This window comes from Manis pentadactyla, chromosome 1 (assembly GCF_030020395.1).
Source record: "Manis pentadactyla isolate mManPen7 chromosome 1, mManPen7.hap1, whole genome shotgun sequence".
NCBI lineage: Eukaryota > Metazoa > Chordata > Mammalia > Pholidota > Manidae > Manis > Manis pentadactyla.
The window spans coordinates 187,105,427-187,120,370 of record NC_080019.1 but is presented as its reverse complement, the minus strand read 5'-3'; the positions used below and the strand labels follow the sequence as shown (position 1 = coordinate 187,120,370).

The following is a 14,944-nucleotide window of genomic DNA, read 5'->3' as shown; positions in this document are numbered from 1 at the left end:
ATACCTAGGAGAGGAATTACCTGGTCAGGTGTAACTCTAACTTGCTGAGGAACTGCCAAACCGTTTTTCCAAAGTAGCTGCACTATTTTACATTCCCACCAGCAATGTAGGATGGTTCTGGTTTCTCCAGATTCTCACTTCACATTTTATTTTATGACTCATCTCTGCATGCATATTACTCTCCTCAGATTTAAGCTCCCAATGGGCCCTAACTGCCCTAAGATTGTCAGAATAGCAACCACAGCACATGGCATATTCTGAATAAATCTCAGCTGTTACTGGATATACTTTTTATTACAATCAGTTACGGTTCTTACTAAATTAGGATAAGCCAACTTTGGGAAAAAATACAGGCCTAATTTCACGTCTTAAGAACCGTACACATTAACAGAGCTACCATTTATTGGATGCTTACTGAATTCTTACCATATATGACCTCATTTTTCAGATGAAGCCACAAATTCAGGTAAATTGTCCAAGTAACTAACGACAAAACTGAAATTCAGACCCGAGTTTTCATGGTACCACTTGTCCTACATGGTGAAGGAATTCTGTTTTGCAGGAAGAGAGGGGGAAAAGTTACGTTTATTTGAGGACCTCAGCTTTCCTTCTGTAAACTCCCCAAAGGCAAGGACCAATGTTTTCCTTCTTTTGTTATCTGCTATTGCACACAGCATATACTGAAATTCAAAAAATTACTTCAGATTATATAAATATCGAAAAATGATATAATGACTAATAAGCTGAAATGGTAAGCAAGGTATCGTCATGGTCTAGTTCAATCTTTATTTGCGACTCTATGTGATAATATACGGTAAGCGTCTAACCCGTTGTAATGGACACCGAGTCGAAGGCAGCCCTGGATCACGCTTAAATTCCCACAAGTTGACGTAGGTGCCTCAAGGTGTCACGCATGGGAACCACAGAAGTGAGGTCTCTCCGGCTACCATCCGGGCGCCCCAGATCCCACCTCGCGCCATTCAGCCGGCACCAGTCGTCAGAAAAGCGGAACCGGCTGAACAGGCCTCTGCCCCTAACAAACAGGGCCACCCCGGGGCTTCAGGCTGAAGGCGGCCGAATGGGGATGACGTAAAAATAATCTCGTTCTCTTATTGGCTTTGTTTCCTGGGAGGGCGGGAGACAACAACACTGCGGAGGCCGGCCTTAAAGGACCCTCCTCCGCTGAGTCCTCCCGAGCTCCGCCCCGCACTGGGCGGGCGGGAACGGCGCGGGAGGCCGCGTCTCCGGAGCCTTGGTGACCGTGGCGGCCGGCGACGCGAGCCCGAAGGGGTTAACCGGAGCCGGCGGACGGGAGAGCGCCGGGTTCCCGCGCGCGAGCCCGGCTCAGCCGGCGGGGACGCGCGGGCGCGGGGATGGAGGACGGCGCAGCCGGGCCCCCGCTCAGGGAAGCGGCCGAGGCGGCTGAAGCGCGAGCGCGGCCCGGGGCCACCCTGCGACCCTTCGCGCCGTTCTCGGGGGCGGCCGAGGCCGACGAGGGCGGCGGCGACTGGAGCTTCATCGACTGTGCGATGGAGGAGGTGGACCTGCAGGACCTGCCCAGCGCCACCATCGCCTGCCACCTGGACCCGCGCGTGTTCGTGGACGGCCTGTGCCGGGTGAGCCCGGGCCGGGCGGGCCGTCGGGCGGCGGGCGGACACTTGTTGCCCAGAGGAGGCGGCGCGGGGCGCAGCGCAGCGCCTCGGTCCCGGCCGGCCCAAGGCAGCTTCTCCAGCCCGGGCCGCCGGCGGAGCGCAGAGGCGACCGCCGGGGACGCAGCGACGTCCCCGGGCGCCCCGCCGCGGGCCCCTCCAGTCCGGATTGGGTGGTAGCCTCGGCTGGGGCGGGGCGCGCTCCTCGGGCTCCCGGTGCCAGAGCACCTGCCCGGACGCCTGCGCAGCTCGCCCGAGGGGAGCGCCTGGCCTTTGACCAGAGCTGGTAACCGCCCTCCCAGCGACGCCCCTGCCCCGTTGTCTACTCGGGCAGGGAGGGGGACTAAGTAGGAGACAGTCAAGGGATGAATTAGCACCCGGAGTGGCCAGGAGCTCTGCATCGTCGCCTCTGCGGCGTTTACTGCCCTGCACTTACTCATTTGAGGGGGGTGGAGTGGGAGTGGGTCTCACCCCATTCACAGGGATAAGGAAACAGACATTGAGCAGCGACGTGATTCGCTGCTCATAAATAGTACGACGTCCTGCGTTCTCAATCTGCACTATTGGAAAAAAAGCCAGTGTTTGGGTGAAGATTCGTGGTTGCTCATCCTCCGGTTGGCCAGTTTTGGTTGAATGGTGTTGGGGGAAAGGGGCCCATTTTCTAGGCCTTTAGGATATTTAGTCAAGAATCTTGATCTCAGAAGGGGTGACATGCCACCACCGGGGACACTGAGTACATTGGGAGTTTTGTTTTTTTTCTTTTTAACTTTCCAAGCCAGTTTAAATACTTTGAAGCTGAGGGGCCAAATATGAGTAGTCAATGGTGATGATGGAGAGAAGGAATTTATTTCAAATCTGCAATTAATGTGCAGAATAAATTTGGACAATGTAGGCGTTGCAGAATAAAGCCTGTCTTTGAGAGATATGCCTCATTCAGAGAGCAGCTATCAAAAAAATTGACGCTTTCTGGCCTTGGCTCTGGGTCTGCAAATACTGTCAATGAACTGTAGTTGAAGTGTACAGCCGAGAGGAACACCACTATGGAACCAAGAGTGGTGCCCATTTATTTATAATTCATATCCCCATCTACTTTCAGAAATGATTACAATGTCTGCTTGCTTAGGTAAGCTTCTGTGCATGCTTTCTAAAGCAATGATTGTCAAAAATCCGGGGTCAAACTCATCTTACTGAGGCCCAGGTCTAGCCAGCATTTCAAGTTTCTTTCTTAGGGGGCCTAGGCTCTTTCTAATGGAACAAGGTCAGGTCATGTAAGTCTGTGATGATGCTGGGGTGTCTAACAATTCATCGTTCTGTAGTCTTCCCAGTAAGTGTTGGGGACAATCCTGAAATTGCTTTGTATGAAATTTTGCACACTAGCTATTCATTTTAACAAATGTTTATTGAGACTACTGTGGGCCAGGCATTGTTGTAGGCTCTGCAGGCCCATCAATGAGTAAAACAGCGTTCCTGCCTTCAGGGCTGACTTTTTTGTCCCCCAGAGGGAGTGACAGTCTAGGAGGGCAGGAAGGTTGTAGTTTTACATTAAGAGGATCATGGAAGGTCTTAATAACAAGGTCATGTTTTGAGCAGAGACAGTGGGCTAGCATTCATTCATTCACCTTTCTTTTGGTGTTTATTGAATGCTTACATGCTCCCAGCACTGTTTCAGGCACAGTGGATAGAGATTTGAACATTGTGAGCTTCTGTTCTAGTGGTTGAGGAGAAAACAATAGGCAGTTAAGTGAACAAGGTAATTTCAGAGTAGGAATAAGTGCAGTGGAGAAAATACAACAGGATAATGTGATAGAGGGTGACCAAGGAGGGGAGATGGGCTGGGTGGTATCAATCAGGTCCTAACAGGGACACTGTAGGGTTCAAGAGGTTTTAATGAAGAACCCATTCTGGGGCAGGACTGAGGCAATCACAAGGGGTGTGGGCTGGAGGGGAGAATGTAGTATTGCTGGAACCCTAGCAGAGGAGCTGCCTAGCAGCAGCTGCACACAAAAAAATACAGAATTGGGATGTGACTCAGGGAGTGGTAAAGAGGACTTTAGATTGAGTGGCCCCAGAAGGCTTGTCTGCACAGCTTGGCCTTGGCTGACAGAAAGAAGCTCCTGGTATGGATTTGTGTGGCTAGCCTCCAGGCAGAGGGAATAGCAAATGCACAAGCTCCTGTGCAGGAATAAGCTGTGCATTCACAGGGTGCAAAGCTGCTTGCTGGGTAGTGAGAGGTGATCAGTGGGGGGCCTCGGAGGCCCTGTAGGGATTTAGATGTTACTCTAATTGCAAAGCTGGGTGGAGAATGTCTTTTGGGGAAGGAGGTTGGGTGGATAAGAGAGGAAGCAAGGAGGGCCTGTAGAAGGCTCTTGACTTCAGCTATCTTGGGGGCTATGGAAGTGTTCGGACTTTGGTGGTGGTGCTGGAGATGGAGGAAGAGGTCTGAGCCTCTCCTTTGGGAGGGTCAGGAGCTTCAGAATGGGGGCAGGGGAGCTTGGTGCCTTGGTTCCCCATCCATAGGGTCCTGCAAGATGTAAAACAATCAGCAAAAACACAAAAACCCACTGGGCTAAGGGAGTTCCAGCCACTGAAGGCAAACAGCTCTGTGAAACAAGGCAATGAGATCAGAAATCACTGCAGGCCCTTGGGAGGCCTTTCCGTGAACTATAGTTTGTTATTTAGCTAAAACCATCCTTCAAGGTGGGAAGATGAGGCTTCTGAGGTTTCAGTCTGATAGTGTTATTATTGTAAAGGCCATTCTTCCTTAAGGCTGGCATGTCACCTTTGGTGGTGTAACGAGAATGTGATTCCACTTCAGGCTGCGGGTGTCTGACACTTGAATAGGTGGCTCATTGGCAGCACTGCTGACAGAAGTCCCTGGGGTGGTGGTCTGGCCTCCCTTCTCCTTAACCAGTCTGCTGGAGGGTCACTTGGGTGAGTGACGGTGTCTCAGCCCGTCAGGGCAGCTGTAACAAAACACCACCGACTGGGTAGCTTATAAACAACAGGCATTTCTCTCTCCCAGTTCTGCAGGCCAGCATGGTCGGGTGGGCCTCTTACAGGTTGCAGACTTCTCAGTTGTCTTTTCCCCTGTAGAAGGGATGAGGAAGTTGCGTGTGGGGGTGGAATTTCTGATCAGGACACTAATCCCACTGTGAGGGTCCCACCCTCATGACCTAATCTCCTCCCAAAGGCCCCTCCTGACAATACCTTCACGTTTTTCACGTTTGAAGGTTAAGATGTCAACATATGAATTTGGTGGGAACACAAACACTCAGACCATGGCAGAGAGTGTGAAGGAAAAAGACTGTGTCAAACTTCTTTACATGTGTTCATATTTTTCTCTAAACTTAGTCTTAAAGTAAAGAAAGAAATTGACCTGGACTACCGATTAATTTGGGAATTTACATCGGAAGCCATCTTTCTAGCTGTAACAGTGGGGTCTGATAGGTAAAATTTGTTTTTGTTAGCTGGGTCATCACTAATATAAATTTATAATGAATATGTTCAGTAAATGTTTATCTAATAAATAACAGATTGTATCATTAATTTCAAGTAATGTTATTGGAGAGATTCATACCGTTACGAATGAATGAAAATTTTTATTAAAATATGATTTTTTTGTGTGGTGCAGACATTTGCCTAGCATATTCCATCACCGTACTCTTTTGGAAACCTTTCTTCTAACTGAGCAAGCCCAGCAATGTCTGAACCAGTGCCTGCATGTGACATGGGATTGCTTGCAGTGGTTCGTTGGTTCCCTAGAATAAGAGTTTACTCAGTCATCACGAAGCTAACCAGAAGTTTGAGAGTTCTGAAATAATATTCTTTAGTTTCCAAGTCAGTAAATGTAGTTCCATACAGTAATGGAAACAAATACCATTTTTTCTGCTGTCATATTTTCTGTTTCATATTCATGAAACATGAATATATATTTGATTAATGAAGCTTTGCCTGAAGGCTAAGTCAGAAAATGCTAATCACAGAAGAATTTACTCTTCTCTAGTGAATAAACTCACTTTTCTTACAACAAAGGCCCCCTTCAGATTTGTGATACTGCCATGACTTTTTTTTAATAACATGAAATATTCTGATAGACATAAGAGGGATTTGAGGATGTCTGAGTTCTTTGTGTCAGTGAAGACCCCTGAGCAGTTTGTACTTTAGCCGCACATTAGCATCCCTGAGGAGCTTTAAAAACTCCCCTGCCCAGCCTGTTCCAGATCACTTCCAGTCTCAGGGGCTGGGAAACCCCTGGAAAGCTCCCCAGGTGGTTCCAGTTGAGAGTCAAGGTTAAGAACCATTGTCCAAGCCAGAGAGGGTTTTGTCTGACCAGAGGCACTGCTGTACCATGAAAAGACCATTGACTTGACCATCGGGTTCCATTTTGAGGCAGATCTGTGCCTTGATTTCCTTGAGTCTCAAATGGGAGTCAGGCTCTTAGTCTGGCACCTGCCTCCTAAGTGGCATTTGACCTTGTAGCTGGAGAGCAAGCTGACTACTTGTCAGCCCCCTACAGCCTCAGCCCTGGGCAGGTGACCCAGGAGATAAGAGCATTTACTTTAACCTTGGGCCCTTGGCCTTTGTGTACATCCTCTCACGCTGCCCCTTACTGTCCACCCAAATGTCAGATCCCAGACTTAACCTCCCAAGATTTCATTCAATAGTAATTTGATGGTCAAAATGACTTTAAGATCTATGGTGGCATAGCTGATGTGCATAGTTTCCACTCATGAGGAGATTGCATATACTTGGCTGTGTTTCTGCCTGTTCCTATTACAAGTCAGTCCAGGCAGCATGCTGTAAAATGTGCCGTTCCAGTGGATAGTAAAAACTACCCTTCATTACAGTGTAAAATCCAGGCATCTTTAGGCCATTTTCACTTTTCACCCTAGAGTCATAGGCATGCGGTTTCTCAGACTTAATTAAGCTTTAAATTTCCTCTTAAACCTCCTCAAAAGCAGAGATATTAAACCAGTTTTGTATGGTTTAATTTATTTGGGAATGTTCAGAATGTCATATGTAAAAAGAAAGTCTATGTGCTATATACATGCAAAGTTTATTTTAGAAGTTATCCACTACTTCCCTAGTTTTAGGATTTCTGACTCTCAAATCAGCCACATGTTTCTTTGCACTCGTGAGGTTTCTCTGATTCCTCCTCACCACTCCACGCCCTGGGAAGCATTAGGTTTCCTTTTCAGCTTAGTCTGCCACCACCATCCATTGCTCAAAGCATTTTGAGCAGTAGCTTTAAATGCTATTGTCTGCAATTACAGACGTTTCAAGCCCCAAGACAGTTATATAAGAAAAAAAAATTCTTTATTAGAACAGCACAGCTAAAGCAGAGGGTGATTCCAGTGTTTCGGGCTATATTCTTTCTTTCTTATTAAAAATGTCATCAGGTGACACAGTCCACTGTTTGTCGTACATGTCACTGAGGGTCCTGTTTGCCCTGTTCTGTGATGGCACCACTCCCATTCAGCTCCCAGCAGCTGCGCATGCATCAGTATGTGCTGAGGTGGGGGAGAGATGGGCTCCTCGATTGTCTGTGCACAATTGTTAGCTGTGGGGGAGTGCCAGTCATTTGAAATAGAATTTGGTCGTGAGAGAGAGTATTTTTCTTTGTGAATATTAGTCACCATCAAACTATGGGAATGCTGACAGTTAATGAGATGATAAACAACTACGTGTGTTCTCTGAGCATTGACAGGCCATGCCACGGCAATAGGAAGTAAAAATAGCTCTTCTGTCCTTCTTAGGCAAAACAAACATTTTCAAAACACAACATCATGAAAATAGTAGTTACACTAACTCAAAGTCGGATGCTGTGGAAAGGGTTGGCTTCATATTGTACAAATTTCAGTCATTGTAGACGTTCTTTACTCTTTTTCATTTAGTTGCTATACAATGGTTTTATTTATTTTCTAACCTCTAAAAATTTAACTGTTTATTGTGCTCATACTCCGCACTGAAATGTATGAGGAAGCAGTACTGCATAATGGCTAAGCGGATGGATCCTAAGCATGCTTCTGCCACTTACGCAGTGCGGCTCTGAAGAAGCTGTTTATCTTACTGTGCCTTACTTTCCCCTGCATGTAAAATTGGGGTACCATTAGTGCTTACATCTTATGATATATATAAAATGCTTGTCATAGTAACCAGGACATAGTAAACATACAGTAGAAGTTAGAGTATTAGTTATCTATTACAGTGTAACTAACTCAAAACTTAGTGGTTTAAAAAAACAAATGTTTATTATCTCACAGTTTATGTGGGTCAGGAATCCAGGGATGGCTTAGCTTGGTGCCCTGCCTTAAAGTCTGCAATAAGTATCAGCTGTGGTCTCATCTGAAGGATCAACTGAAGGCCTAGTGCTTCCAGACTCACTCACATGGTTGGTGGTGGGATTGTGTTTCTGGTGGGTTGTTAGACTGAGAGCCTCAGTCCCTTGGTGGCTGGTCGCCAAGGCCTCCCTCATTTTCTTGCCACACAGGCCTCTCTGTAGGGCAGCTCCCAACACAGCAGCTGGCTTTCCTCAGGGCAAGCAAGGAATGGCATGTGAGAGGAATGGAATTCACAAGCCTAATGTCCGAGTGATATCCCACTTTTGCAGTATTCTGTTCATTAGAAGTGAATCACTAAGTGCAGCTCACCCGCAAGGGAGTCGGGGGCTTACACCGAGGCATGTATACCAGCAGGTGGAGATCCCTGGGGCCATCTCCCAGGCTGCCTACCACGTAGCTATTTAGGAGTACATTTTTTTCTTTGTAAACTTTTGCAACTTTTTGGAAAACTTAATGGCCAGAAATGTTTATTAAGGTATTTTCTAATAGCATTTATTTTTTTAGCTTCAGCTCTATAAAAAAACACAGTTTTAGATTCCACAACTTCAAATACCTCATTGATAGGATTATTGGTAGATTATTAAGTTTCTGAAGTGTCAAAAGCTGTTTGCCACCACATTTCTGAAAGAAGAGCTTGGCAACTAAACCTGTTTATGTTGGGAAGGTTCAGTAGTTTTCCTTTCATTACTAATTTCAGCAGGTGCAGTATGAAATTCCCATGTGTGGTCATAATTAACACCATAGGAAGAGGTATTTGAGGTTGGCCTGAATTCAGAATTAAAAGATAATAATGTCATTCAATTCAGATAGCTAAATTTTGGGGTTTTTTCACTTAACGTAACAATAGCTTGTTTTACTTTATGACCTTTTATTTTTTTAAGCTTTCTGCTTTATATTAAATATTAAATATTTAAAATAAAATAGTTTTCATTCATTAATGTGAACTGTGTGATGTGTAATATGTATCATTTCAACTTTCTACAAGAACTCAATGAAATAGGTACCATTATCATCTCCATCAACAGACTCTGGAAGGAGGCCAGAGGAGGCCAAGTAACCTGTCCCACGTCCCAAGTAAGTGCTGGTGCTATGATTTAAAGCTATTTTTAGTCACTCCAAAGCCTGTGCTGCACTTGCCTTAACAGTATTCAGTAATACACATGACTTTTTCATATCTTTCACATCTTATTTAAACTCTAAGACAAGTCTGTGAAGAAAGTATTTTTATACACAGGAAACTGAGGTTCAGATGATTTACAACTCTATTATTCTTTCAGCCATTTATTTATATTTAATGGATGTATTTGAATGCTTATGGTTCATGATGGCAGCCTTGATGATATTCTTGTGTTTAAGCAGAAGGCAGTGCCTGGGCACTGGGGCACACCCGGATTTGAATCCTGGCTCCATCACTTCACTTGTTCACTCATTCATTTATTCAACAAATATTTATTGGGTGCCTGCTATGTTCTGAGCTCTGTGCTGGTTGTAATACCAGCTGTGCGACCCCAGTGAGTCAGTCAATCTCGCTGAGCCTGGCCTCGGTTACAGAATGTAGGCAGTGCCTCCCACGCCGTGGTGATGGTGAGGTCAGTGTGAGGGGGCACAGCCCTGGATCCAGCCCTTGGTGAGTCACAGACCCCTCCCCTCCATTCATGGGGCTCACAGGCCCGCAGGCCTGTGAAATGATTAGTTTTCTATTGTGTGTGTTAGGTAAATACAACCAAAGAGCTTAGATCCATAATAAACCACGTGTCCTTGGGCAAGTCATTCAACCTGACCTCAATAAAATGAGCAGGGTCAATTGGATAATCTTTGTGAGGTCATTTCTGGCTCTCAAAATAACATGGCTCTGTACTCCTCTAACAGTGTGACTTGGCCCCTTTGCCCCTCGCTCGCTTGCACCCCACATGTTACATCAGGCTCTTCTAAGTAGGAATTTGCTCAGGAAGAGAATTTCTCCAGTATAATACTAGTTCTCATGCATCCAGCTTTCCACCCTTCCACTGCAGGGGAGACTGAACCTCATCTCTGCCCATCCTGGGTTTACAGCTGCAGCTCTGTAATAAAAAGCCGGATTAACAAGAGAAATACACACAGCTATGAATGCATGGAGCGCCCATCACTTGGGAGATACCTTAGCAAAACATAACTCAAAGCGGAGGCTTAGAACTCGGCTTATAAAATCTCTTCAACAAAGAACACATTTGCAGAGGAATGACAGGGCGGAGGACAGCAGTGTTAGGCCTCCAAGCAGCAGCAAAGTGTGGGAAGGTAAATATGTGGGAGGAAACTAATAGGGTAGGGTTTGTTTGCAGGTGCCTCTGGTACCATTTCTCTGCTGATAAGAGCCTAGAGTCATCTCCATTAAAAGGAGAATTTATACCCTGCCTTTAGGCAGAAAAGGGGGAGAGGAAGAGAGAGCTTTTCTTGCGTATGCTGCCTCTTAATTGCCTTCAGCTCAAAATAACTTATGTCAGAGGGATGCATGTTGGGGTGACATACCCTCGTTTCCTTCAGACCCATGCTCCTTTTCTATCCTACATGTGTCAAGGGGCAGCCTGTCTGCTAGTTTGTAGCTAGAGAGGAAGTTAAATTTCGGCCACTTAAACATTAAGTCTTTAACTTAAACATTAAGGTCTTTAATTGGCCTTGGAAATTTACATAGGATTGATCTAAGGAGACCTGTGTCACAGAGAGTTTACTGACCCCAGAATGATTCTGTCCAGTTGCCAAAGATAGAGCCTCATAAAGCCAGAACCTTTGAGTGACACTTTTTTTTTTAAAGCCTTGATTACTGGGGACGTTTCCAGATCTCCTGATGGCTATTATTGATGGAATGACAGTATGTCCCAGTTTGTCCATGGAAATTTATTAGTAGCACCTTCTTTTATCCTTAAGTTTGGATGATAAGTTATGTAATTAGCAATTATGTGTAAGTAAAATTACAATAGATTACAAGCACCCTATCTACTGTTTGTGCCAAATACTTTATGTACATCATTTTACTTAATCCTTCTTACAGTCTTCTAAGGTAAATACTGTATTTACACACTTTATGGAGGAAGACTTCTCCTTTGCAAAACTAATCAACCCCCAGAACCCCATGGCAACTGGATAGCTGACTCTGGACGCTGTCACACTCACAGAATCAGAGCAGGAAGGACTCTCAGGCCTAAGTTGTGCATTTCTCCAAGGAAGAATCAAGGCTCAGAGCTGATGACGTTGCCTCAGGTGCTCCCTAGATATTGGCAGAACTAGAACTTTATCACAGGTCGCCTTTCTCCCAGCCCACTGTTTTTTATACTGCTCATTTAATCCTCCCCTGTTCCACCCCCACTGTGCCCAAGATAACCCAGAACATGCAAACAAGGAGAAAATCATCTACTGTCAAGTCAGCCACAACGGGCAAGACCGACCCCAGCACCCCGCCTGGGGGTGGGGCTGCCAAACAGCAGGGGGTCTCTGACCACCCCCCGCCCAGCCCACCCCTCCTCGTTGAAGAAGCACAGAAAGCTTTGCCGTGAGAGCTAGTCTGATGCTGTTTAAAACACCAGTGCTCACCACCAGGGGGAAGTAACTTCCCGTATGTTCGGTGGTGGAGCCTGGCAGCTGGCTTAGACTTTATTTCAAGCATCTAAGCCAGAAAGTGCATTTTCAGGAAGGAGAAGTCACTCCTTGTACCACAAAAGACACTTTTATAAAGAGAAGTTTGTAGTTGAAACTTTAAAGTGGAGAGACCCCCTCCCCACCCCTAGCTGACAACCAGGGGGATGAGAGCCATCCCCCTGAATGGACCCTTTACTGTGAGTGGGCAACAGCCCCCTTCAGTTAGAACTGGAAACCCAGTGGTGGGCGGGGAAGGACTATCTACAGGAACAGCCCTCCTACTCCAGCCGTCTGGGCACAAGTTTGCGACCTCTGCCCCATGCTCAGATTCACTGCAATTCATGTGGACAGTGACTCAACTGATGGGCACAAAGGAATACAGAGATGTCACTCAGATGAAACACACTTTATTTCAGAGCTATGGGGAATTTTCGGAGCTGGCTTCAGATATTAGGTTACTACAAAGATCACTTTTAAAAGGCAAAGCTTGTACAGGAGCAGAGGTCACCTGACCCGTGGAGAGGAATGTTCTCTCTCGTGGGAGCCCCTGTCCTCGGATGTGTCCAGAATTATGTACTGCTCTGGCTTCTGGAGGGATTCTGGGAAATCTCTTACAGATGAACCATGCAGCCTAGAAATACCAAAAATTTTAAGAAAAAGTTAGGTATATCATGAACGCATAAAATATATGTAGATACTAGTCTATATTAAGTCATTTACTACCATAAAATCAACAATAGACTATTAGTAGTTAAATTTTGGGGACCCAAAAGTTATATGTGGATATTTGACTGTTGGGGGTGCCCCAATCCCCACATTTTTCCAGTGTCAACTATATTGGGAAATAGTTAACAGATCATAAGATACTCGCAAGTTTTCTTGCTGCTTGTTATTAAGCCTATTTTCATGGCTCAACCAAGAATGGAAATGAATGAGGGTGTGTGCATACATTACCCATGAGGGCCCACCCTTCTTTGTGGACAAATTCCTACCTTACTTTGGAGTTATTCATGTTAAGGTGGTATGATGCAGTGGTTAGGAGGGGGGCCCCAGTGCCAAGTCAGCCTGAATTCAAATCCCTGCCCTGCCAGCAACTGGCTCTGTGGCCTTGGGCAAGTAACTTAACTTCTCTATGCTTCAGTATCTGTGAAATGGGATAATAAAAGTACATACCTCACAGGGGTCTGAGGATAAAGAAAGAGCATATAAATAAAGGGCTAAGAATAATACCAGGTATGTAGTAAGTGCTTAGTACACATTAGCAACTTATCAAAATTGTTATTATAATGCAAAGATTATAGTCTCCATATTGCTCACCACTATCCTGTGCCTAGACAGGGTCTGCCACAGAGCAGGCTCTTAATAAATATTTGTGCAGCACTGGAAGCAGAAGCCCAGCATAAAGATGAAAATCTTGTTGTTTTAGGTCCATTAAATACTAACCTTATTTCTCCAGGAGTAACTTAGGCACATCCAGAAATTGCACAAACTATCTTTTTAATAATTAAAATTATTAATGGCACTGCAGCTTTAAAATTATTGTGTTAATGTGCATGTGCAATGTGTGTGCATGCATATGTGTAAGAAATTAACAGACTGAAATGTTGCTGAACATTTACAGTCAGATGTGTTATAGCAGAAGAGGAGCATGGCTTGGCATTACGTGTAGATGCATAGGCAAAGAATCTAACAGGGAACGAGCATTGTTACAAAATTGAAAACACCTTTAAAAACTAAACACTAGTTTATCTCTCCGATAAGATAACGGATATAAAACCATAAACTATAAACTGTAAAGCCATTTTAACTGATGATAAATCCTAGGCTTCCTAGCAAAATTTTTTTTAATTCCTGTAATTGAAAAAGAAATGCCATGTTTGCCGATGAGGGGAAATTTCCCCTCCCTCTCTTCCTCCCATCTTTCTTCTCTCTCTTCCGCTTCCCTTCCTCTCTTAGCTTTTGTTCTTAGAAGACTTTTTGCAGACACATAGATCTTTTCAGAAATTCCTTGTCATATGCTAAGTCTCCACCCACTGGATCATCCAGCCTCTAGCACCCTTGACAGAAAGTAGCTGGTCATTCGTTGCCAATCGTCTCTTAAGAGGGCAAAATCAACTTGTGATCTTATCTCTGAAGGCTACCCTGGTTTCCATTAGATCATGCCAGCAAAGATGACCTTCCTTCATGAAATGCATGGTGTCTGCTTAGTACTCAGTGGCCTGCTATGCTTTTAATTAAATGAACCAATCTTTAAAAATGTGAAGATTATCCCCCAACAGCATGTCACCAACTAGTCTGTCCCCAGTTACAGTAATTCCAGATGATTGCACACCAGTGGGGACTAAAGATTCGAGTGAGGGGTTTTAGCATGGTATGATTTGGGCTTCTAGTTCTTGGAGCCAGTTCTCTGCTTTTTGGTCCAAGGTAACTCACCCCTTATCTAGCCTTCTAGCCAAAAACAGCCATTACAACCTGAGTTTAGCAAAAAAGTTACCCACCGTTGCATTAGCTCCACACTGTGCTGGTGTAAGAGTATGTAATAGCATTTGGGAGAACTTTCTCAGGAGCATAACTCATAGTAAGTATCATTTGCTGAATACCAACTATGGGTTATTACAATTGTCTAGACTGTTGTGTGATTTGAAGAGTAATTCATTACAACAGTAATATTTAGCCATAAAAATAAAAAGAGCATTTACTACATAGCCCCCATCCTCTTCTCTTAACCTGTTTCTTAGAGATAATCTCTGTCAAGTTTTATGTGTACTCTTTCATGCATGTTCTATGCATGTATAAACATATGTATGGTATATAGAGAGATAAATGCAATTAAATATGTACCGTATTATATGCAATTATATATATTTATACACTCTCATACTATGTATACTCACTTGCTACTTGTCTTTTTAAAATATTGTGGACTTCTTTCCACTAGACTTGGTGCATCCCTTTTGATTATTGCCTGGTGTTCCATTATTATAAGAATATAACATAATTTAACCAGCAATTCCTATTGATAGATATTTAGGTTGTTTCTAGGTTTTTTTTTTCCTATTATAAATAATGTTGCAAGCAGGATTGTTATGTTTACTTGTGTAAATATGTGACATACATTTGTAGAAGTGGAATATCTGAGTCAGAGAATATGGTTATTCTGCATTTTGATAGATACATCAATTTGCTTTCTAAAATATTTATACTAATTTATATTACCAGCTGCAAAGCATGAGTTCCTTTTCTCCCACATTCTTGCCAAACACAGAACTATAAATCATTTCAAATCATTGCCCAGATCTTTGATAAGTGAAAAATGGTATCTCTGTTTTAATTTGCTTTTCCTTA

General features: G+C 44.4%; 1 protein-coding gene across 1 annotated transcript in view; it reads left to right on the top strand.

The window, feature by feature from the left end:
• Positions 1–1,213: 1,213 nt before the first annotated feature.
• The window catches only part of RCAN1 (regulator of calcineurin 1), a 99,228-nt gene continuing 85,497 nt past the window's right edge, over positions 1,214–14,944 (top strand). The window contains exon 1 of the mRNA XM_036880245.2: positions 1,214–1,616. Coding sequence (XP_036736140.2) covers positions 1,374–1,616 — 243 coding nt within the window. The 5' untranslated portion in view covers positions 1,214–1,373. The remainder of the gene's footprint in view (positions 1,617–14,944) is intronic.